Here is a 22,667-nt window from a genome sequence, read left to right as displayed (position 1 = left end):
CAATGTAAAATAGTAACAGATGAGCTGCGATTGTCATATTTTGATATTGATTTTCCAATTTCATTCTGGAGTATTAATGAAACCAAGTGATAGGTCGTTTCTCTGACAGAGCAGATTTTTGATTTTAGATCATTATAAGAGCTGCAGGTAAATGAAACGTATGCAGGACACTAGTGCTAAATGAGCACTCGCTGCTCTGCTGTGTGATGTATGACGGGCGACGGGAAGGTGAAACTTTGTTTATCAAGACAACCAAGTGCAACTTATCCTGTATTTGTGCTACGTGGCTCTGGGCGGCTGACCCCACGAAACTCAAGGCGGTTGTCTTTCGCTGGTCATTTCTACAGATAGCTGCTCACCACAATAGCTACGCCGTGAATACAAAACCGCAAAAGTGAAAGCTACCAACCTGAGTGTCCGTCTCTGGTGGCCATTCAGTAATAACCAGTAAATCGTATAAAATGTTTTCTTCTTCGCCCTCAATTAAGCTTTCTTCGGCCATGTTTACAGCTGTCAGAAATCTACGGCGACAAGCAGGGACAAACTATAAAGAAACACGTTTGTAACTGAACTGTTGCTAAACGTCTATAAAAGCGGTTTTGTGATTTTATTTGGCTTATTATAAATGTTAATATTAGCTTTTGTATCTCAAGTCCACAAGCGACCTTTTTTCTCAAATCCCCGCTTTATTTTTACGAACTTGTTCACTATCCGGAACTAATTTTACTTGGTTGTTGAGGGGGAGCCTTTGCTGACCGGCACATCCGGTTGCGTTGCACTTGTACTAGCAGCAGCAATGGCAGCGTTTGGTGGTGAGATTTTTACATTCCTACTTAATTTTAACGTTACGGTTTTAAATTGCTTACACATCAACTGCCGTTTTGAAGCTACGTAAGCCCACTCAATCATTTAATATGTGTTTTTATGTGACAGAAATGGGGGTAATGCCTGAAATCGCGCAGGCTGTGGAAGAGATGGACTGGCTGTGAGTTCAGCTACAAATTTGCAAAATCATGCATGCTGTTGTATGCTTACATTTTAATATTTGATATCAAACTGACTAAATGTATAATCGGTTTTCAGGTTGCCTACTGACATCCAGGCGGAGTCCATCCCCCTCATCCTTGGTGGAGGAGATGTGCTCATGGTAAGCTTGGCTCTCTGGACACATTTGGCTCACAGATATTTGCACTCTGCTGCGAGGCTGACATCTGACTTTTCTGTCCTCTAAGGCTGCGGAAACTGGCAGTGGCAAAACAGGAGTAAGTACTTAACAGCAACACAAACTTGGGAGAAATGCCTTCTTCTTTTTTTCTTTGTATGTCTACACTGTATATATTTATTTTCACACTTACTGAGTCATGACAGTTTCCCATTGTCCTCCTCAGGCCTTCAGTATCCCTGTGATCCAGATTGTGTACGAGACCTTGAAGGATCAGCAGGAGGGCAAAAAGGGCAGAGCCTCTATTAAAACTGGAGGAGCCAGTGAGAATATTTAATCAGTTATTTGGTTTCAGGCTTCATGATTCATATGCCATCTTAAGTGTGTGCATATAAATTAAGACTTTTAATGTTGGGTAGACAGTATAGAGTGTTCTGCAGGCGTTTGACCTGCTCTTCTTTTGTTTTGTCTCAGTTTTCAACAGCTGGCAGATGAATCCTTATGATCGCAGTACAGCCTTTGGTAAGAACAGATCATAAACATGCAATGTTTATGTAAATGTCACTTTCCAGCTTTCTGTTTTGATTTTTTTAAACATCTGCTCATTGCCTTTTAATGTTTTTCCTCTTAGCAATTGGGTCAGATGGACTGTGCTGCCAGAGCAGGGAGTTCAAAGAGTGGCATGGCTGTCGCTCCACTAAAGGTGTCACCAAAGGTGTGTGATGTACACAAGTGCTTACGGAGTGATCAGAGAATCAAATAATCGTATGATGGATCAAGAAACATAAAAGTGTAAATTATTATCAGTCCTTATATGTTACTTTTTCTGCTTAGGGAAGTACTACTATGAGGTGACCTGCCATGACCAGGGCCTGTGCCGGGTGGGTTGGTCTACCAGTCAGGCGGCTCTGGACCTGGGTATTCTTTTCTACCATCTACAGTATTAATGCAGCAGAAAATGCTCCACTTTAAACAATTTATTTCACCAGAGCACTACTGTAATTTAACACCAGACTCTTTGTTTTTCTTTCTAGGAACTGATAAATATGGGTTTGGTTTTGGTGGGACTGGAAAGAAATCCAACAACAAGCAGTTTGACAGCTATGGGGAGGTAACAGATAATGAAAGATCATATTATTTACATGTTTAAAGAAATTTGGGAATGATTTTTTTAAATGGATTCTCTTTGCTATTTTCTTTTTAGGAGTTTACCATGCATGACACTATTGGATGCTACCTGGATCTAGAAAAGAGCCAAATTTCATTCTCTAAAAATGGTATGTCCCAGTTTTTCTATTATGAAAAATAAACAACCTATTCAAAGTTGTTAGAAATAAAGAAATAACTCATAATTGATTTATGTTGTGTTTTTTTTCATCAGGTAACGACCTGGGTGTGGCTTTTGAAATCCCTCAAAATCTGAAGAATCAAGCTTTCTTTGCTTCCTGTGTGCTCAAGGTATCGACGGACAAGACAACACAGTGATGGCAGAGAACATAAAAAACTGATGCCTGACTGACACCATCATCTTTTCTGTTTTACAGAATGCAGAGCTAAAGTTTAACTTTGGAGGAGACGACTTTAAACATCCCCCTAAGAGTGGATTTGTTGCCCTGGACCAGGCACCAGAGGGTCATGCTGTCAAATCTTCTCAGACAGGTGTGTGCTTTCAACCTCATTTCAGGCACTTAAAACAAGATTGTTCCTTTTACGGTATATGCCTTCTTTCACTCACTGGTGTCAAAACAAGGTACATTTTCTAATTTGAGTATGCCAAGTACAATATTTCTTCTGTGATTGTGCAGGCAGTGCCAACGTGAGTCAGGTGAAAACATCCTCAAATTCACCCAAAGCCCTGATCATTGAGCCGTCTAAAGAACTGGCTGAACAAACCCTCAACAATGTCACGCAGTTTAAGAAATATGTGGATAATCCCAAACTCAGGTATGACACCATGGAGGTGGTATCGACACTGAGTGACACAAACTGAACAAAACCTCCACTTAAAAAAAGAAGTAGTAACAATCCAGATTATTCTGTCATCCCTTTAAAACCGTCATTTGCCTGCGTTTTTACACCACCAGATGGAGCCATGCTATTTTGGTAATTTGTCAGTCTGTCATTGCAGGGAGCTGCTGGTGATTGGTGGTGTGGCTGCCAAAGACCAGCTGGCTGCTCTGGAACAGGGGGTATGTGACATGTATAGTTACGCCTACTCCCACCCCCCAAAAAAACAAAAAACATTGACTTAGTTTTAATTACTGTAAATAAAATTGTTGAAATATGTTTTTTTAATTGGATGTCATTTTTCCTCTTTCTTTCCTGGTGTCGTCTTATAATTAGATTGACATTGTGGTGGGAACACCTGGTAGATTGGATGACCTCATTTCCACTGGGAAACTGAGTTTGTCCGAAGTCCGCTTTCTGGTGCTGGATGAGTGTGTATGTGAATTTTGTTTTTTTTTATAGATTACACATGTGTTTTGTTTTGGGGTTTTTTTTTAATGGTTGATATTATAATATAGCATAAAATCCCTTAACTATTTTGTGTCTTTGTGTATCTCAGGATGGCCTCCTGTCAGCAGGTTATACGGACTTCATCAACAGGATCCATAATCAAATCCCCCAGGTCACCTCTGATGGCAAGAGACTGCAGGTAATGCTGAGCATAAATTACATGTGTGAAATTAAACCTGTGTACTGTGATTAGATGTTGTAGTAGAAGGATGTTTGCTGGCATTAGTAGTTTAGGTGACGATCTCTTTATTTTCCAGGTCATTGTATGCTCAGCGACACTGCATTCATTCGATGTGAAGAAGTTATCCGAGCGCATCATGCACTTTCCCACCTGGGTGGATCTGAAGGGGGAGGACTCTGTTCCGGAGACTGTCCACCACGTAGTGGTGCCCGTCAATCCTAAGAGCGACCATCTGTGGGAGCGCCTCGGCAAGAGCCACATCCGGGTGAGTTCCTCGTGCTCGGGGAAGGAAACTGAATAAACAGAAAAGTACTGAAACATCAAGTTAAGCAATTCAGCTGTGTTTCAGACTTGGGTGGAGGAATAATCACCTTTTTATTCTACACTGTGTATGTTGTTATCATGTCTTTGTCTTAGTTTACAGTTGTGGTGATTTAGCTGTTTCCTCTGTTTCTCTGGGTAGACTGATGAAGTTCATTCAAATGATAACACCAGACCAGGAGCCAATACTGCAGGTAGGTGCAGTTGGGCAGCACAGTTCAGACCGCTCATCTTCATCACCCTGATAGAAAGTGTAAAATATCATTATTGTCCAGTCAGTATACACATCACATAAACAACACAGATAACACTTACTTTAATATGAACTTCAGTAAAGGCGTGTGTGTGTCTTTTTGTGAGTCAGAAATGTGGTCAGAGGCCATCAAGATCCTGAAGGGCGAGTACACGGTGAGAGCCATTAAAGAACACAAAATGGACCAGGCTATAATCTTCTGTCGTACCAAAATTGACTGTGACAACATGGAGCAGTACTTCATTCAGCAAGGAGGAGGTAGGCTGTGTTGGAACAATTTCGATGTTTTTGTTTGAGCCACTACAGAAGTTTAGAAAGTGAAAAAAGACACAGTTAAATATGATTACTTGGTCTTTTTTCCCCAGTTACAAATGGCTGAGTTCATGTGTGTCTTCTTCAGGTCCAAATAGCAAAGGTCACCAGTTTTCCTGTGTTTGCCTCCATGGCGATCGTAAGCCTAATGAGCGGAAAAATAACCTGGAGCGCTTCAAGGTAAAATAACAAAAAAAGCAAAAATCATAACCTGCTTATGCTGTTTAACCTCCTAAGACCCAAACTCTTCCACGGCATGCATTTTTAATTTCTCTTTGATATTTGGGCTGATTGGGGCCCGATGAATGTAAAAACAAAGAATTACGAGATTTTTTGTTTTACCTTATTTTGGTTTTTAAGAAAAATAAGAGCCACATATGAGGATATTCGTTTAAAATTTTGATTGAACAGTAGCAGTGTAAAGTCCTCGTAAGTGGATATCAGGCCCTTGTAGAGCAAAATTGAGTATTTTGGTCTAAATAACCCAAAATGTGATGTCCACATATGTGGACGTCAGGTCCTAGGAGGTTAACAAAGTGCAACCAGTCAGTGTTTTTGAGGATTGTTTATGTTCTCAGAAAAAAGAAGTGAGGCTGTTGATCTGCACTGATGTAGCTGCCAGAGGAATTGACATCCACGGAGTTCCTTTTGGTATATGGATGCTTGCTAGAAAATTATATTACTTTACAAATAAAAATTATATATTCAGTGAACATTACAGAAGAGTTGCTATATTATTTTATATATTTATGTTAATGGTTTCTTCCTCCAGTGATTAACGTGACTCTGCCAGATGAGAAGCAGAACTATGTCCATCGTATCGGCAGAGTGGGAAGAGCTGAAAGGTACCTACTGAATTTATTTTGTTATAACTTAACTTATTTATTCATTTTAATATTCATACGTTTGTGTTAAAGAGCATGTTGTATTGGTAAAATATATGTATAAATGTATTTATTATTTACTTGCTGTTAATCAGGAAATTCAAACTGCAGTTCCACCAGTAAAAATCTTCCATAATTCAGGCCAATTACAGTCTGGATTTTAAAGGGCAAAACAAAGATGCATTTAATTCAACTCAATCCAGTTTTATTGGCATTACACCAGTTCACCATTTATATAATGCCAAATCACAACAACAGCCACCTCAAGTTGCTTTATATTCTAAGGTAAAATCCTACAATATTATAACGAAAGAAAGGAACCCCAAGAATCAGATGATCGCCTGTGACCAAGCACTTGGTGACAGTGGGAAGGAAAAACTCCCTTTTAACAGGAAGAAACCTCCATGGAAGGGCAGTCATCCCTGTATGTACTACAATAGCTGAAAGAAGGAAAAAAAAAAAAAAAAACAAGGTTAGAATTTATCATTCTAGCAAGTCGCCACTTTCAAAACAAAAAGAGTTCTTGTTTAAACAACGATAAATGTAGGATACTATCACTCTAGTCGGCTGCCCCTTATGAAGGTGAAAGCATTAACGAAATGGAACGCAATTCCAAAATAAGTAGGAGTAATCAGCCAAAGTCAATCTGGAAGTAGATGACAAAGGCAAAGTCGTCTACTTTCTTTCTTTCTTCTTCCTTTTGTCGTCTTCTTCTCTTCCATCTGTTCCTTTTAAAGGTCACAAGAGCAGATCATCTGCATCATCATTGCCACCTCAAACTTTCACATGGCGTGCCTGAGTGACGACAAACAATAAGTTATAATGTAATCTCTACCTAGCATTGATGTTGTGTAATTTCTTTTCGACTTACAGAATGGGATTGGCTATCTCCTTAGTTGCTATGGAGAAAGAGAAGGTAAGGTGGACTGTGGGTGTCTGTTTAGTCCATATAAGTTGGAATTTTGTATATGATTTTAAGTACATTTTTCTACCTGTGCAGGTGTGGTACCATGTTTGCCCGAACCGAGGCAGAGGTTGCTACAACACCCGACTGAAGGAGGATGGAGGATGCACCATCTGGTATAATGAAAAAGAGGTGAATAAATGCACACAAAACTAGTCTGGTTGATACAGCAGCTCCAATTTACTGTTTGAAATACAAACACATGTGTGATACAGCAGTTCTTTTGAAAGGACTGTATAAGCAGCACATGCATTCATAATCACTCGTAGGTTTGGGGTGTGCCAGGTTAATAATCCAATACATTCACCTTTAAAACCAGTTGGGAAGTAAAGTTACACACAACATACTTTCACTCACACATCCTCATCATGCACTTTAAACTCTGCTTGTGTCATTTCTTTTTCCCCTTTTTCCTCTGATCACAGCTCCTATCAGAAATCGAGGAACATTTAAAGTGCACCATCACCCAGTGTGAGCCAGACATCAAAGTCCCCGTGGATGAGTTTGATGGAAAGGTGACCTATGGGCAGCGCAGAGCGATGGGAGGTATGTGTGACAAAAAGGAAGGATAACATGTCTGCACAAGACTACGGGAATGGTTGCATATGCACATTAAAATATATCTGTTGTTTGGAAGGATTATAATGAGCATTAAAGCATCATGAGGCAGGTTGTAGTATTTATTATGTCTGCTCGTGTGTTGAGCTTGACCAGGAAACCTGTCGTCTTTGTCTAGGTGGTAACTACAAGGGTCACGTAGATGTTCTGGCCCCAACCGTCCAGGAGCTGGCAAGCCTGGAGAGAGAAGCCCAAACATCCTTTCTTCACCTGGGTTATATACCCAACCAGCTATTCAGAGCCTTCTGAACCTAACTCCAGCTAGCAGAATAGCACTACATGCCAATCATATACAATGGGGAAACAAAAACAAAACTGATTTTTAATTTACGTGAGTTATAAACTAAAAGGTGTCGGGATTTCCAGAATTTCAGCATTGAATGGCAAAGGACTATTTTTTTGTTTTGCATTTAGCGCCAAGGCCTGTTGAGACGGCTGGCACAATGATTTCGACGTCACTTCCTGCTACACTTGAATTGAAAACCGTATATACTGTATACTTAATTCTGATTGGTTGGTTTGGTTTATATATGGCTGAGTGAATCATTTAAGACATTTATATAGTAAAACTTCACTGAAAGTGACTTTGTTTTCTTTTCTCCATTAAACGTTAGTGGCGTTCTCAGCTTGGATTTGGTTTCTTACATTTAATCGTCAGCAAAGAAAGACAAATCTGTATTTGTTATAAGCTTTTCTGTGCATTTAGTTTGTGTTTGTGTCCAGTGATTTCAGTTTGAAGAAATTTTTAAGAAGCAGTGGGGAGATGTTTGGAATGAGAAACATGCAGTAGATTAAATAAAAGGTACCTATGTTATTATTAAAAAAAATAACTCTGGTTTGAGAAGTCATATTTTAAATTTGGCAATCACAAGGTGCCCATTACCCTAAAGCATACTTATAATAAAAGAATGAAGGCCATTCTGCTTAAATACAGTGTGAGAGGTGATACAGAGGCTAATAACTCATAAGAAAGGGGTTTAATGAGGTCGTGAAAGAGAAAATAGAAAGTAGCCATTTCCTCACAGCCATTCATTTAATCAAATTGCTTTTTTTTCTGCCCACATTACCTGCAGCCCACAGGAAGAATGCACTAAAAGACATTTCTGCATTGGTACTTAAAGAAAAAGAGGAAAAATAATTTTAAGATTGAATTTTTAAATTTACGATAATGTTTTTTCTGAGTTATTCATCCCAGGAGTTCAAATATTTATTTATTTCCACCTGCGCCTTTAAAAGTGAAGCATTCCTTGAATGAAATAATGCTATTTTCTGAGTTTTCACTCAGAATTTTACCACCCTTCCCCAGTCCTTTATTTTTATTAATCTTCAGTGCCCTAAGGCACCTTTGTACATGAACTGTTTGAAACATTGACTACAAGAAATTGCATTTTATATATTTGTTTATATTTTATATGCTTTATAGTCAAATAACCTTTTCTATAGCTTATGTGTAACATTATTGCAATAGCAAAGCTACATATTAAGGCGAAGGAGAATGATCTACATTGTGGTAACATGATACCAGAACTGGACACCGAGAAAAAATATTTGTTGAGGCTGCACAACAAGGATGTGAACTGTAGGTCCAAAAACTGAGAGCAGTAAAAAAAAAAAAAAAAACGGGGCAGGGGGAATGTGAATACTTTACACCTAAGGAAAGGATTCAAAACAATAGAGTTTTGGGTTGAAAGCCTGAAGAGATGACCAGGTTTGACTGCTAATGGCTGCTGAAATTACATAAAAGGTTTCTGTACGACTCTTTGAAAAATATTTAAGCATTTTTTCTCCTTTCTTTAGTCACTTTTAGTAATTTTATAATAGAAAAAAATTACATGATGGTGAATTTTACTTTGTAAATGTAATATTTTCTTATTCATTTGATCCAGTACCTGTTTGGGAGATCCTTTTGATTATCTTTCTTTTATAAAACTACTAAAAAGTACTATAACATGCCATTATTGTATATCAGGCAGTATTCATTAGTGGTAGTTTATTGCTCTTTGTGCTTATCTCTAAATTCAGTTAAAGTATCAAGACTCCTGGTGGCTTCTGGTTATTTGCTTAAATCTCATGGATTGTGAGTATGCATGTGCTGACAGTTGTCCTGTTCTGAGCTATCATTTCATCAGCTGAAACAATATATGAAAATATCAGACTAACACTTGACCACCTACCTTCACAAGTTCTACAAGCCTTATAAATGCAATTACTTACAAATGACTGCATCCCTTCTTCACATGAGCCTCTCAGAAAAGGGAATCTTTTAGCTTTTTACTTTTAACTTTTTAACTTTGTACTGATTCAGCAAACCCAGACATAGAGCTAAGGTCAAATTGATGTGCTTTCAAAATAAATGTCTCACAAGCGTAAACTAAACTACGACAGCAGTAGGTGACACAGCAGTAACTGCAGCCTTTATTAAGCGGTTGTACCACTTAATGAATTCGACTTTTGTACATTTTTATTCATGCAACTAACTAATTAGTTACAGTAAAGTTCTTGAAAGTCACGCTTTTAAAATCCAGAGAAGACTGAAGTATCCCAATGCATGCAAACAACCTCTGATAACACACACACACAAGAAAATCAAACTTCCAGTAGACTTAATTTGCAGTTTTTCTTGAGTATATATTAGAGTTTGGTTGGATGCGTGTAAATGCCTCAGTCTTTGTTGCATGTCCCTCATTTGGTGTTTTTATGATGGTGAGCGCTGCGTAACCATTTGGGCTAAAACCCACTATTCTTGTGTAACATCATAATTTATATTAACCAGATAATTCCCTGCCCCTTTCGTCCTCAAGGTTTATGCATTTTCACCCTGAAAGAGAACATTTTCATCATAATAATGGATTATAGAATAAAGGTGATCACTCAGAACAGGTTTTTATGGATTGTGCAGTTTGAGCCTAACAATGCCAATAAATAGCCCATGACTTTGTATTTGTCAGAATTCTGACTTTTTTTCTCAGAATTCAGGAAAAGAAAAAAAAAAAGACGTGGCCACTTTTTTTCCAGTGGCCCTAATCCTCTTCCGTAGTTATGCTTGAAAAGTTGTGTGCAACTTTTCAAGCATAACTCTTTGGGTAAAATGATCTATGGTTTGTTTGGGTTTTTTTGTTGGTTTGTTTTGTTTTTTTAACAAACCTTGGTTCATCTATTGAGTTTGCCGATCAAGTATTGCACTTTTATTTTGAAGTAGTGGCGCTCTGCTGTGACGTCACTTCCATAACAGAGCTGTGCAGCGTCTATAGTCTCCCTCCTGAAATTCAGGGGTTTCAACTCCGCTGCATCCTTCAAACGTTGTGCCGCAAAGAAGTGCGTAGTTTTACCAAGTGAGAACCACGGCCGTGTGAATGTTGTGCACACTTTGGGTAAGCTTCATCCTGTTTGCGGGCTCCTTTTTGACGTCGCTTTGCCGTTGAAGTAGCTGTTTGTAACGACTTCACATCGCCATGTTTAGGTGGAAAGTAGTAAATGCAAACCCTCGATTAGGTTTTTCTTCCGCTGGACCACTTTTGGCACTGCTGCCGTGTTAAATACATGGATGGCATCCTTTTAGTAATAGTAATTGGACTGTGTTTTTTCCCCAGAGAGCTCAGCGAATTATTGTGAAGCACTTCAGTGTTCAGAAGCATTTGGTGCAGTCAAAATAATCGCCATCTGCTGGTCAAAATGCTTTGTTTGGAAAGGACTGTCCAAAAGGTTTCACTTTTATTCAGTAAAGCTGTTTTAACTAATTATTGTTGAATTTGCTCATTTTTTAAAGAGTCTGTATCTTTTCGTTTAAGTGCCGTGGTAGACAAAAAATACCCCCAGTTTGTCCTTTTGTCAAAGGAACACCTGGTTTGTTTTTTTAACAGGGCTGCATGTGTTTATCGTTCTTTAAGGAAGAGCTGAAGAATCAATACATTTATTATTTTTCAAATAAGCTTTTCATTTTTCATGCAGGGCTACAGTGTATCCACACGGTCTCTTTGCTACTTGGATGACAGCAAAGGGACCAGAGCTGGTACCAGACATGCTGGATATGCTGATGTTGGGCAGAGTAAGTAGCCAGCTTAAGATCATCCTCTTTTTCTCTGAATTTGTTCATACAGTACAAACAAATTTAGAAGTGCCTTAGACTGCGATAGCAGTAAACGCATATCTTCAATCTTGAAGCTTTCTTTTCGTCAACACAAAAAAAAGACAAAACAGGACAAATAGAAGTTTCTGATATATCCTGCAAAATAGTGCAGAAGTATAATACAGCCCCTTGAAATAAATTATAAATAAAAATATGTCTAGTAGGGACCAAATCAAAAAATTTTTGTGCACAGCTTCCACTTGGAAACTGCACCTTTAGACAATGTTTTTTGTTGTGTAGAGAAATGGGGAGGTTGCAGAATGAAGCATGAAAGCCTTTTGATTTTTAAGGATTCTGACTCAGTAACATGCACATTAGTATAGCACAATTGGCTGGTGTGCATATTTCATAGTTTTGCTGCACCTAGCTCAAGGTAAAAAAAAAAAAAAAAATTCTACCAATTGCTTTTGGAATTCCAGCCAATTACAGTAGCTTGTCAAGAAATGAAACATGCACCAAAGATGAAAAGCTCTCAAACTAACAAGGCTGTGAACACTTGGACTGATTCTTATGTTGCAGATTTCTACTTGAGGAATTAAAGCACTTAATATAACCTCATTCACACCCAACCATTTAAGCACTTTTTTTCTACACCTAAGTGCTTTTTATCTAACATTCACACTAGGGATGTGCACAACTAGTCGAGTAGCTGACTAATTGTTGCTGTTGTCACTAGTCGGTGCCAAATTTACTAGTCGTTTAATCGAATTGTTAAAATTTTAATTGATGCTCAGTGCTGGTAAATTATTGTGTCCTAAATGTTATGCAGCCATCTGCCACCAGATGGCACATCGTTGTTGAGAAACACCATAAATATGATAATCTAGGCATCATCTGTTTGTTAAAACTATTAGAATGAAATCGCGGATACAAGCATCAGAAATTAGCTTTGTCTGATGGGCGCTCCCGTAGTCATAGGGTGAGGAGTTGAGTCATTTGAGAAGAGTTCACACGTCAATTGCCTACTCCTCCACATCGAAAAGAGACAGCTAAAGCTCCTGGGTGCACCTCCTGGTTGCTGCTGGGCACATCCTACCAGGAGGATTGTTTCTTGGTTTTAGACTAGTCAGTTAATGTAACTTTTTTCTTCATTTAATTAACTAAGAAATGAGTCGCCTACATCCTAATGTAGGTTGGGGGTTCGAATCCACTGAACAGGTACCCTGAGGTACTCCTGAGCAAGGTACCATCCCTGCACACTGCTCCCCGGTGCGCCTGCTTAGTGGCTGCCCACTGCTTCACTGAGTGAATGGGTCAAATGCAGAGAGAGTAATTTCCCCGCGGGGATCAATAAAGTATCCATTATTATTATTATTAATTCACACACACTCTCATACCCTGATGAATGGATCAGACAGCAACTTGAGGTTTAGTATCTTGCCCAAGACTACTTAGGCAATTAGACTGGAGATTGGAGCAGGCAGAGATTGAACCATCAAGGTTATGATTGGTCTACAGCCACCACAATGTACAATGAAGTCATGTAAATATTCAAAAAGTCTGCATTTCTTATTTAATAGGTTTGTTATGCCTAAAGAGTACACGCAATGTCATTTCTGAGTGCAAAAAAACTCCACTGCATTGCTTATTTGATGTTATCAAATACCAAAGAGTTATAGAATTTAAAAAAAAAAAAAAAAACTCAAGTTGCTGCTTGAACTTAATAAATAAAACTTAATGAAAAGCTCTAAAAATTGTGGATTGCATCATAACAACTTTGCTTATTTGTAATTTTTTTATTTATTTATTTTTTTTTTTTTTTTGGGGGGGTGCAAAAGCAAAATGAAAATCTTCATGTTAAAAAGCATTAATAATGATATTAAAATATAATTACATTACTTCATGATATTACAAAAATTGGGGGCTGCTTTCGGGAATTATTTTGTGACGGTAACTGGGGTTGTGCAATGTGGCTAAAAGCCATTATTGCTGAATTTCTAGGTAATAATTCAAGATCAGAATCCTCAGTTTGCCCACCAATTTAGTTTAAGGTATGTGATCATGTTATGAATGGTTGTGGCCCTGAACTCAGTCCCTATTAACAAATAGGCCAAAGCTTCGGACAACAATTGGTTACAAGTGTCTGTCCCACTTTGGCCGTCTCAGGATGGCCTCTTACTGTTATCATAACCAGTAAGAGTCCAAAAGTCCAATCTGCACTGGTATAAATTGAATAATATAATTAAAATGTAAAATTTCACAAATAAATAATATAGCACAAATAAATATTCTTAGCTCAGGGTCAAGTTTCAAAACAGCAGCTCTATGTCCAGTATGAGAACAGATAATATGCTCAAAGATAAAGGTAAAAGATGGAAAAAAAAATAAAGAAATATCTAGGGAAGCTGGCAACGTAAGCATGTTTGTTTCACATGTGGACCAGTGCCAAAGTTAATGGAGCTCTGATTCAGTAGGACTACTGTTAAAATACTATCGATATGTGCGTTTTTGTTTTTTTCTTTTTGTCCTGCACACTGTTGTACACTGTGGCTTGCAGTATACTGAGCTAGCTGTGGTCTTACAGTATGTCTGTGCCCCGGTATCAAAACCCAAAGCTTACAAAATTATAATGAAGTGGGTAGAATAAAGTGCACTATTATTTTTCTTGGCTGTTATAGTGTGAAATTTGGTACATTTAGACTGAGTTAATGAGTTATGGTTCATATATAATGTATACTATTTTTGTTTCCACACAGGAATAGGGGGCGCAAAGATACGAAAATGGAACTGAAGATGGAGGACACCAACCCAAATAGACTGAATGATAGCAAAAGGATGGATGCCAACACTGTCTGGCAATGGCGGATTATGCACGTGAAAAAATACTCAAGAAGCCCCGAACCATTCCATTACAGCAATAAAATTGGATTAGATTTTAATGTTGGATCCACGGCACAGAAACTGGATTTACAATTACTGACAAACGGGGTCATGCTTGAAATCTGTGACTTTGCTAAAATGGTTACAAAGGGTAAAAGCCACTTTATCATGAACATTCTGGAGAACAATTTTGATCTTGGTTTGAAAAATGAGCAACAACGGATTCATTTTAGAGCTCAGATTTCACACAAGCTCAAGGACCTGATGAGGAGGCCTCCTAAAGAAAAACTTGACATTGCTGCTCTTTTTGGTTCTTCTTTTGTGCCAGTGTGTGCCAGAAGCATCAAAAAAGAACCGAATGTGGGAGCAGATTGCCAGTATTTCAGTTTCCAGGTGAAGAAAGAAGATAATGGTAGACATACAAGCAAAATTCCTTGCTCACAAACATCTGAAAAAAAGATTGACCGACTACATGCTGATGTCAGCGATGATGAAGAGGAAATTGAGTGCTTAGGGGCGCAGTTAAAAGAAGAAATCAGAGGAGATGTTCTCCCATTTTCATACCCTTACTGTGAAGAAATTGGTTTGCGCTTTGAAAGTGGTGCAAAACAAAGCCTTGATCCAGGTTTATTGACAAATGGCATGATGGTAGAACTGGTAGACTTTACTAGAGTACTGATTGCATCCTACAGCTCTATTATTCTCAGTGTCCTGAAGCATAATTTTGAACTTGACCTTCAAAATCAACAGGACAAAAAGCAAGTTTTGTTCAGTGTGTCCCAACTGTTGAAAAGGAGAAAAAAACTTAAGAGCACTGGTACTAAAATAAGTCCCCATTTTAAGAATGAGCCGTTTTCCTTTGAGACAAATCCCTTTAAAAGAGCTCCCACACAGCTGACTATGGAAGAACTTTTATACGAGAGCTTGAAGAAAAGAAGAAAATATAATTCAAAAGCAAATATGCAAAATGAATGTGACATGGAAGAAGAGACAATGGAAACGGAAAGTAACATGTGGAAGCTGCGTGCTAACCGTGTGAAACAAATCCTGTTGGTACTAGACAAAGAGTACTGTACATTCTTCAGGCCCAATAAAGCAAATTTGGAATTCAATATTGGGTTTGGGCCCAAGAAAAACTTGAGTGGTGACTATCTGACCAATTCTGTTCTGTATAAAGTTGCTCGATTTGCCTTGGCAATGAATTCATCCCAGCAGGAATTCATCATGGAGATTCTTGAGAAGAACTTTGACTTAGGCCTGAAGAACAAGTCTTATAAACCTACCTTTGCGTGTGAACTCATGAGTAGAGTAAGACAGCTTCAGAAATGCGAGGTTCCGGTCAAATTCTCTAAAGAAGTTTTTGAACTTCCTCGTCCTGTTCCGTCATTCAGAATGACATCTCAGAGAATGGACATTGTTGCCCCAGACCTCAGCAGCAGATCGAATGTGAAGGAATCTGATATCGCTCCTTCAAATTCTCCTGACTCACAAGCTGAAACTAAACTAAGTCCAAATGATGTAACTACAACTGAGTTACCAGTCCATCTACATGAAACTGAACCCAAGCCACATACTGAAACCAAACCTGAAATAAAGTCAGAGAAAAATGTCCATCCTTATCACTTATGCAAGGAGATTGGTCTGAAACTTCATGTCAGCTGTAGTCAACAAAAACACAAACTTGACATCAGCAAACTGACCAAAGGAGCAATGATGGAAGTAACAAACTTTGCTGAAAAGTTGTGTGGAACATTTGAGCAGATTTGTCTGGACGTTCTCAGACACAACTTTGAGCTCGATTTGCAAAGTGTCGATTCTGAACTTGCAAGAAATATCCTTGCACACATTCCGGCTGCAAATGAGGAAAGAAATCTTGTGACCCGTGTAACCCATGGAAAATCGAAGCACCCGAAAAGAGATTACCCAATTCTCCCGACACTGAATTGCCAGAATAACCCAAATACAGAAGCATGTAGAGCTGATTCTACTGAGGAAAATGTACACAAAGATGTAAGCAGTACCACTGACACTGAACAACAAGATGACCTCAACTCAGCGCTGTGGAAATTGAGACGTATTCAAATTCAGCACATCCTCTCAGTACCTCATGGAGAACACTGCCCACTTTATTCTTACTCTAGATGTAAGAAATTGGGCATCGACTTTAATGTAGGATCTGGAATAAAACTAAATCTTGACCCAAAGTTACTTACCAATGGCATCATGGTTGAAGTTAACACGTTTGCCGAAGCAATGTTGTCATCTACAAAAGATTTCATCACAGCGATCCTGGAGTACAACTTTGATTTAAATTTGAACAGCGAGGCAAGTCGCAATGCCTTTGGAAAGAAGCTTATGCGAAACTCTGGAGCAATGAAGACAAAGAAACTAGCTGCATCTCAGAAGAAAATACTTTTTCAACTGCCTGACTCAAAATCTGTAGATGAATATACTCCATATTGCCCCAAATGTTATCAAGACAGAATTAAGCGTCATCAAGATAAATCGCAGTCCGGTCGTGTCCTTGAGCAGCCCCAAACTGGGTCAGATGTTTGTGCTGATGCAAAGGCAGAAAGTACTCAAAATGATCGAACCTCTATTTCTGCAGCAACAAGAAAGACTATAATGAGCTGTTACCCCTCATGCAGGAAAATGGGTTTAAGACTCCGCGTGAGTAAAGCACACCGTAAACGTAAACTTGAAACACGTGCTTTGACCTGGGGTGTTGTGTGTGAGGTTTATTCTTTTGCCAGGAAACTGAGTGGAACAAAGCATAAACTTGTCAATGATATTCTTGAGCACAACTTCAACTTGGACAAACAGACTCTAGACCTCAATCCTTCAATGTTGTTCTGTAGAGTACAGCCACGAGAAGGAGAGCATGCCTGGTTCAATGATGTTTTTGTTATTCAGGCACCTCGCAAATGTCCTGTTATTGGGGTTAAAAGGGAAGGACAATCCACCACGCAGACAAATGAATGGAAGGAAACGATCAGAAAAAGACAGCTGGACATGCAGGCAAAGAAGAAAAGGGCCATGGTGTCAAGTGATTATGCCAATGATACTGTAGGAAGGATTGGATTTGATGAAATGGGTTTGAGTCTAGACGAAACAGTAGGAGTGGACTATTGCTACATGTGTCCTATAGAAGCAGACACACTCACAGATTCAGAAAACAGCGGGAATGAGGATGACCTAGAAAACCCAACATCATCTTGCATCTCTGCTCCTTTCCATACCACCACTGATAGTTCCTTCAGTTCAGCAATCGTAGACACAGATATGGACTTGCCATCTCCAAGTCAGCCAGATGAAAGTGGGCTGCTAGAATATGAAGAGGAGGAAGAGATTCCAACAGATGTACCAAATGAATTTGACATGAAAGAAGAGGAAAAGGAAATGGAGAGTAACATGTGGAAGCTGCGTACTCACCGTGTGAAACAAATCCTCCTAGTCCTAGACAAAGAGTACTGTCCATTCTTCAGGCCCAAGAAAGTTAACCTAGAATTCAATATTGGGTTTAGACCCAAGAAAAACTTGAGTGCTGACTGTCTGACCAATTCTGTTCTGTATAAAGTTGCTCGGTTTGCCTTGGCAATGAGTTCATCCCAGCAGGAATTCATCATGGAGATTCTTGAGAAGAACTTTGCGTTAGACCTAGAGAGCAATAGCCACAGATACACCATTGCACGTGAACTGATGAATAAAATAAGACAGCTTCAGGAATGTGAAGATCCAGTCAAATTCTCAAAAGAGGTATTTAAACTCCCCGATTCCATGTTTTCAATAGGCACAAGATACCAGAGCATGGACAGCAGCATATCAAGATTGGATGAGTCTGATGTTGAACCCTCACATCCCCCTGATTCAGATGGTGAAACTAAACCAGACCCACATGTGTCAACTATACCAGGTTTACCAGCTGGTCCACCGAAAACAATATCCGAGGAAAGTGTGAACCTGTATCCCTTCTCCAAGGAGATTGGTCTGAAGTTGCATGTAAGCTGCAGTCAACAGAAAAACAAACTTGATGTCAACAAACTGACCAAAGGAGCAATGATGGAAGTGACAAACTTTGCTGAAAAGTTGTGTGGGACATTTGAGCAGATTTGTCTGGACGTTCTCAGACACAACTTTGAGCTTGATTTGCAAAACGTCAATTCTGAACTTGCTAGACATATTCTTGCACAAATTACTGTTGCAAATGATCATAGAAATGTGGCAACCTGGGTAGCCCAAGCAAAGCAAAAGAACACACGAAAAGATTATCCAATAGTCATGAAACTGAATTGCCGATACAAGCCAGATGCAGAAATATGTAGTGCTGCATCTACTCGAACAGTCAAGCACCAAAATGTAAGCAATTCCACTGACAAGCAACAAAATGACCTAAATTCAGTTCTATGGAGATTGCGGATCAATCATATTCAACGCATCCTCTCAGTGCCTCATGGAGAACATTGCCCACTGTATTCTTACTCCAGGTGTAAGAAATTGGATATGGATTTTAATGTCGGATTTGGAGTAAAGCAAAATCTGGACCCAAAGTTATTGACTAACGGCGTCATGGTTGAAGTTAACACATTTGCCGAAGCAATGCTGTCATCCACAAAAGATTTCATCATGGAGATCCTGGAGTATAATTTTGATCTAAATTTGAACAGTGAGCTATCTCACATTGCCTTCGCAGAGCAGCTCATGCAAACCATTACAACACTGAAGTCAAAAAAATTCAGCCTGCCTCAAAAGAAAAAGCTTTTTAAACTCCCTCTGTCAGTTTTCTTCGAGGAATATACTCCAGATTGCCCCAAATGTCATCAAGATAAAAATGGCAAGCTTGTCCAGGATGAATCTCACTCTGGTAATGTGCTTCGCCATCCTCTTGCCGTGACCAGCGTCATCTCTACTAACGCAAGCAGCACGGTAAAAAAGCCTCCAGATGATCAAACCTCTTCTTCTGCATCAGTAGAAGCAATATTGAACACTTACCCTCTCTGCAAGAAAATAGGTTTAAGCCTATGTGTGGACAAAGCTCGCCCAAAACTTAAACTCGACACCTGTGTTTTGACGTGGGAGGTCATGTGCGAGGTGTATTCTTTTGCCAGGAAACTGTGCGGGACAAAGCACAAGCTTGTCAATGATGTTCTTGAGCACAACTTCAGCTTGGACAAGCAGAGTCTAGACATGAATCCTTCAGTGCAGTTCTACAGAGTGAATCCACATGATGGAGAGCCCGCCTGGTTCAGCGAAGTTTTTATTATTCAGCCACCTCGCACATTTCAAGTCATTGAGAGTACAGAAGAAGAGCTTCCCACTGTGCAGAGAAATGAATGGAAGGAAACGGTTCGAAAAAGACAACTGGAAATGCAAGCAAAGAAGGAAAAAGCCATGCTGTTAAGTAATACTCTGAGTGCTGTGACGTTAACAAAGAATAAGCAGAAAAATCTCTATCCTATTTGCAAGAAAATAGGTCTGGACCTTGATGTTTCATCAAAATCAGCGGGCAAAAGAAAGCTGAACTTGAAGTTACTGACATCATCGGTGCTGTTGGAAATACAGAAATTTGCAGCAACAAAAAGGAACCAGTATTTCCCAGCTATTTTGTTTGACATCCTAGACTATAACTTTGAGATTAGCTCACAGCATCACAGGCGCTGGGAATTTTCAATCGCTGCTGCAACCAAATTCCATTCGATGATCAGACAGTATCGAAATACTGGAATAGAAAAGATCTTCAAGTTACCATTTCTGTCTGGACCCAAACTCCCACAGAGCTTAACACAAAATCTGCAAAATAATAAAAGTGCTCATAGAGTGGATGGAAACCAATGTGTGCAGCCAGCAACATTACATGCAATCCAAATGCAGCCAGTGACAATAATGCAGATGAATGTCAACCCCATGAACATCCCTACGATTACCTCTATTTTTACACCTATGATTACCTCTGTAATCAACCCTATGGTTACCCCTGTGATTAACCCAACAATTACCCCAATTTTTGCACCTCCAGTTACCGTCATTAATACCCCTACAATTGCCCCCATGAGCACCTCTACACTTACCCCCATGAATACCCCTACGATTACCTCCATCAGTACCACCACAACTGTAGGTTGTGACGGTTTTCTTCCAGGAAACCTCCAAATTAAAGAGGAGGAAGATGATCCACGTTATGGCAATATGCCATCACTGGATGTTGAAACAAACTATCACCAAGGTAATGATGATGTAAGAACTGACTTAAACACTGAGGCTGCCAAGAATTTAGTCCCAGGTCATCCTGCAGGCTCCCTTGGACATACCGCATGTCCAACCTCTGAAAGCAATAATGGAAGCAAGTCATCACAGCCCTCTGATGGATGTGTGCAAACTGCATCTCTAAGTAGTGAGACTGTCATAAAAACCGAGTCAGACACTGAGGGATACATGGATTACTACATGGTAACTGTAGGTCAGGACACGGAGATAAAAGAGGAGCAGGAACATGTGCCAGCTGGAAGTGCAGAAAGTGAAGTGGATGTTAAACAGGAATGTGAGTGTTAATGGAAAAAAATGTATTTTGTATAGAACATTAAGTTTGAATAATGTTGCCTTAATTCCTGTGAAAAGCTTTTTGTTGTTGATGGAGAAGGAGAGTTCAATCTTTTTTCTTTTTTTAAAATTTTTTTTTTAAAGCGATCTCAATCTATACAAATATAGTAGAGCTATGGGATAAAAGCCTGAAAAGATGGCTCATATTGACCAAAAGCTTTCAGGGCAAATGTCTGCAGCATGGAACCACATGTGTTATTTCCCTTCTGTAGCAGCCTTTTAGTACTCTAATTTATAACAAAGAATTTGGATGTTGAACTTCATAGATGTTGTTTCCTTTTTTTTTTCTTCTTTTTTCTTTTTATCCATTGAGGTATCCTGGACTGTTTGTAAAATGTTTATCATTCTCTTGCTTTTTGTTTTATATATTTTACACTTTTTTTTTTTTTTTTTTTTACATATGTATGTATTTTACTTTATAAACGAGCAAACATAGAAATACGTCATTAATGTGTAAATATGTATATACAAAAGATTTTCAGATAATTTTCCAGACTGGCAACAATAATGTAAATTACTAAAAATCCTGCAACACAAATAAATGTATGTATTCATATTTGAGGTAATATACACATTGATAGCACACTGTATGTACATTTTGTATAAAGGTTTGAAAGCTCGAACCTGTCATATTGTCATGGTGTGTTTTATTTATATATGTGTGTAAATATTACAGTGGCGAGCAAATTTTTTAGCTCGCTAACCAATGTAAGGTGTTTGTGATTAATACTTGTATTCCCAACCAAAAAAATAGTCTTGGTGTTTAAATGTTATGCTTGATCAGTTTCTTACTGAAGTCCAGTGTGCCTAATTAACAACAATATTTACAATAACAACAAGGTGTAACAATAATATTTACTTTTAAACAAGTTTTTGTCAGGTTTCCTGAATATTTGGGTTTTCTTGTGTATGTGTCTAACCCATTTGCTAAGTATTGCATATTTGATTGTAGCTGAAATTTTCATATTAGAAGCTTAAAGATTAGACTTGGTGTATGATTTTGATGTAATGCCAAAATTGGGCTGTTGGTGGTGCTCAATACTAACATAATTTACTCCTTTTGTGGACCTTATATACTCTACAAACCATATAACCATTAAAAGAAAAGTGACTAAAAGACTTTTTCTACATGGCTTTAGGGGTTTTAAAAAGCAATTCTATCCCCAGTTCACTAAAATAAAAAATTCAAAAAGACAAATCACTAAATTGTCTGTTGGGGTGCCACTCTGTTATGTTTTGTATAAGTTGTTTGTAGATTTTGATTATTACTAATATAAGTGGCTGAAAATCCAACATACAGGTGACAAATGAAAGAAAAAAGTGATCTGTGAGCAAGACAAATGTCTACTGCAAGACAAAATCAGTGTGAAGGACTGGTATGGATAACAACTTTCAGGTTTATGTGCAACCTTGTGACCTATTACAGATTAATGTGAGAAGTGGAGCTGCACAAAAATTCTAATGTATTCTTTGGATAATGGTTTAGTAGAGGGTGGGGGGCTGGAGTATTTAGACATTTTACTTAAGTAAAGGTAATAAAGTATATAAAAATATAAAGCAAGAGCAGAAAACTGCATAACATAGGCATACTTAAATTTGAATATTTACGTACTTTGTTATGAAAAGCTAGTCATAAAAACATAATTTGTTCCCATTTCTTTTGTTGGATGCACAAAAAATGCCAAAGGTAGATACGTTTGACAGGGATAAAATAGTATCTTTGCTCCAACAAGGTGGTTCCCAAAGAACTATTACTTAAAACTTGGCATATTTCACCATGGTGTCCTTAAAATATTTGAAGAAACTGGACAATTGGAGGACAAAAGAAGAATGAATTTTAATCTCAATGAGAGTTTTACCTGGATAACTAAAGGACTAATAGAAAACAGGAAGTGGCAGGCCTTAAAAAAAAGAC

At 38.5% G+C, this 22,667-nt stretch overlaps 3 protein-coding genes across 4 annotated transcripts in view; 2 read left to right on the top strand and 1 right to left on the bottom strand.

The window, feature by feature from the left end:
• The window catches only part of nbas (NBAS subunit of NRZ tethering complex), a 188,380-nt gene extending 187,766 nt beyond the window's left edge, over positions 1–614 (bottom strand). The window contains exon 1 of the mRNA XM_085131944.1: positions 410–614. Within this exon, the coding sequence (XP_084988070.1) occupies positions 410–502 (93 nt within the window). The 5' untranslated portion in view covers positions 503–614. The remainder of the gene's footprint in view (positions 1–409) is intronic.
• On the top strand, positions 35–8,042 carry ddx1 (DEAD (Asp-Glu-Ala-Asp) box helicase 1). 2 transcript variants are annotated; one of them, XM_085131955.1, is made up of 26 exons: positions 35–147; positions 934–985; positions 1,084–1,147; positions 1,233–1,262; positions 1,389–1,485; positions 1,637–1,684; positions 1,794–1,877; positions 1,997–2,080; positions 2,197–2,273; positions 2,367–2,439; positions 2,544–2,620; positions 2,707–2,821; positions 2,968–3,106; positions 3,291–3,351; positions 3,506–3,604; positions 3,729–3,818; positions 3,937–4,125; positions 4,324–4,375; positions 4,546–4,692; positions 4,835–4,926; positions 5,325–5,397; positions 5,519–5,591; positions 6,504–6,546; positions 6,631–6,726; positions 7,020–7,140; positions 7,331–8,042. In XM_085131955.1, the coding sequence occupies exons 2-26, from the start codon at positions 936–938 to the stop codon at positions 7,459–7,461; spliced, it is 2,205 nt and encodes a 734-aa protein (XP_084988081.1). In that variant the 5' UTR covers positions 35–147; positions 934–935; the 3' UTR covers positions 7,462–8,042. The 2 variants fall into 2 exon arrangements, with proteins under 2 accessions (XP_084988081.1, XP_084988080.1); XM_085131954.1 differs by lacking the exon at positions 35–147 and adding an exon at positions 668–812.
• Positions 8,043–10,415: 2,373 nt separating this feature from the next.
• Positions 10,416–21,650, top strand: LOC146501494 (uncharacterized). The gene is made up of 3 exons (XM_085131945.1): positions 10,416–10,583; positions 11,161–11,257; positions 14,035–21,650. The coding sequence occupies exon 3, from the start codon at positions 14,060–14,062 to the stop codon at positions 20,702–20,704; it is 6,645 nt and encodes a 2,214-aa protein (XP_084988071.1). The 5' UTR covers positions 10,416–10,583; positions 11,161–11,257; positions 14,035–14,059; the 3' UTR covers positions 20,705–21,650.
• Positions 21,651–22,667: the final 1,017 nt, after the last annotated feature.

The sequence above is a fragment of the Neolamprologus multifasciatus genome, chromosome 15, assembly GCF_963576455.1.
Source record: "Neolamprologus multifasciatus chromosome 15, fNeoMul1.2, whole genome shotgun sequence".
NCBI classification, from domain to species: domain Eukaryota; kingdom Metazoa; phylum Chordata; class Actinopteri; order Cichliformes; family Cichlidae; genus Neolamprologus; species Neolamprologus multifasciatus.
Note: the sequence above shows the minus strand (reverse complement) of the source record. Positions and strands in the feature narration are given on the sequence as shown.